The sequence below is a fragment of the Monopterus albus genome, unplaced genomic scaffold (assembly GCF_001952655.1).
Source record: "Monopterus albus unplaced genomic scaffold, M_albus_1.0 scaffold18.1, whole genome shotgun sequence".
Classification (NCBI taxonomy): Eukaryota; Metazoa; Chordata; class Actinopteri; order Synbranchiformes; family Synbranchidae; genus Monopterus; species Monopterus albus.
The window spans coordinates 425,128-427,511 of NW_018127898.1; the positions used below are offsets into that span (position 1 = coordinate 425,128).

Consider the following 2,384-nt stretch of genomic DNA (forward strand, 5'->3'; position numbering starts at 1 on the left):
GGAGTCATCTATGTGATGCAGCAGTGATTGTGCTGAAAGAGTATGGCAGTCTCACCATTTCAGTTATTGCTCCCCTTACTTTTTGGTCAGAAATGATTTTTGTGGTGTGGTAGAACATATTGCGGTCAAAGGCCTTTTAATGGCCTTAGATAATTACACCAACAATCAGCAACACTGCAGTACTGCTGCCCCAGTAGCAGAAAGGAAATAAATAGGATCCTGAGAGAAACAGCTACTCATCCATTTAGACTGTCTTAACGCTATCTATGTAGAGAATGTCCCAACCTCACCCCTCAGATTTACCTCAGCTTTACAGGGTGAAATGCTCCTTTGAATCTTTGGAATAACACGAATAACGAAAAGATGCACGAGAAACACCAGTCTTGTGCCATCTTGTGTTTGGAAGTGAAATCAACCTTTCACTAACAAATCTAATGCTACTCTTCCAAGTCTGTCTTGAGTAAGAACCCTGGCTGGTTTTAGAGAGTAAGGGAATTCTCTCAATTGCAGACTGTGGCTGTCAGTGGCCTCCAGCAGGGTCCTCAGATAGTGTGTGTGATGCGGGTATCTTCATTGAGATTCTCTGCTGCTGAGGAAAGTTGTGCTCCCCTGATACACTCTCCCCTGCAAGGCCTGATGGTGGGCTGTATTCCCCTGCTGCACCATAAGGGGGCGACATGAGAGGCTTTCCAGGTTTGTAGCCATGTGGCTCTGAGCTGGAACCACTCAAATCATAACCGTTGCCATGCCCGTTGCTGTGGCCTTTGCTGTGACTGTTTCCATGGCCGTTACCATACTTTCTGTAGCGTGATCCCTCCACCTCTGCTCCCTCCTGTTCTTCCTCTGCCATCTCAAAGGCCTTGCGTTTCAGTGGTGCCCCTGCCTCAGAGCTCCCTCCAAGGGTGTGAGATGGGTAGTTGTAACTGCCCCCCAACATGGTTGGCCTAGGAGTCAGAGGAGTTGGGACACTAATCCCAGAGGGCAAGTAGGAGGCACTGGGGTGACTGTATCCAGATGACAGGCTGGTCTGGGGGTAGCACCCTGGAGGGTAGTTGTAGGCAGGAGCACTGGCACTGTAGCTGGGCATTAGAGTGGGTGTGGCCTGCAAAGAGTGCAGAGGGGCAGGGGGAAGTGCTGCACTGGGCTGTGGGCAGTATCCTGAGGTCAGGTAGGTGCTGTTGTAGGCAGGAGGATATTCCTGAGATGATGGGGCACTGCAGGAGCCAGCGCCACTGTAGCCTGGCTCAGAGGTCACGTTGCTGCTCACTACTGTCACACTTCCTGTGGTTGGGATTCCCACGGGGGCAGAGCCCACCTTGGTGCCAGTCAATGCCTCCAGTCCAGGGTAACACTCCATGCTCTGGCCCAGAGCCCAGGGCTCAGATTCAGTTTTCAGGAAAGTTCCAGGCTCGGAGTAGGCCCCTAAAGCAGGACGTTCATAGGACAGCTCCAGGCCTGAATACTTTTCAGCGTATCGTTTGAGCAAAGAGGAAGCAGTAAGGGCTGATATGTCATCGCTGGCCCAAGGGTAACCTGCAGGGGCATAACTGCGACGTGCAGCTGTAGCATAGGGGTCGTGTTTGTGGGCAGATGGGGGCGAGGTGGTAGAGGTGACATCTAGGTGTTGCTCAGGCCACTGAGATAAGGGGGTGGTTTGCTCCGGAGACCAGTGCATCTTCAACAGTCCTGACATGAGAACAAAGCAGAGTTAGTTCACACAGTCATGACATGATGTATCGACTGTTGTACATCTTTGCAGAATTTTGTTTAAACCAGATAAGGATGTACACCCCATATGAAGCATTTTGCCCACTCTCCTTCCAAAACTCAGAAGCAAGTTAAGAATCTGACTTCATGAATATCTGCCCACAAGCTGACCCTTTTCCAGAATCATGTCAATGCTTAGCCTGAGTGCGTTCTACACAGTCTCATCCAGGCAGGGGACAACTGTTGTAATCTTAATGTGAAGCTGCCAACATAGCCCCCAGCCTGGTCTCCACGGCGATAAGCCTCTATCAGCTCGAGCGCTGCCCTCTGCCTTTGCCTCTCTCACATAGGGTCTATTGTTTTCTCTAGTCTCTCAGTCCACAAAGCTACCCCCACAGAGCATGCGATCTAATTCAGTCCAAACCTCAGGGGTCACTGCGTAGAGAGGGATCAGAGTATTTTTTCTACATACTACACAGAGACCAAGAAATCTATGAACACTATTACAAACATATTGATTGACTGAGCAGTGAAAAAGTCTGATTTTCTGTGATTATACATGCACATTTACACAAACGGAGTAATCCAGTGGTTTAGTAGCTGTGGGCTTGTCTTTTTGAACTGGAATTAGTCTGACATTCCAGGCATTGCAGTGTATTGTTAAACTGTCCTAACTC

At 49.5% G+C, this 2,384-nt stretch overlaps 1 protein-coding gene across 2 annotated transcripts in view; it reads right to left on the reverse strand.

Annotated features, from left to right (window-relative positions):
- Positions 1–9: 9 nt before the first annotated feature.
- LOC109956150 (fidgetin) overlaps positions 10–2,384 on the reverse strand; it is a 15,943-nt gene continuing 13,568 nt past the window's right edge. For both annotated transcript variants that reach the window (XM_020593044.1, XM_020593043.1), the window contains exon 3: positions 10–1,686. In XM_020593044.1, coding sequence (XP_020448700.1) covers positions 521–1,686 — 1,166 coding nt within the window. In that variant the 3' untranslated portion in view covers positions 10–520. The remainder of the gene's footprint in view (positions 1,687–2,384) is intronic.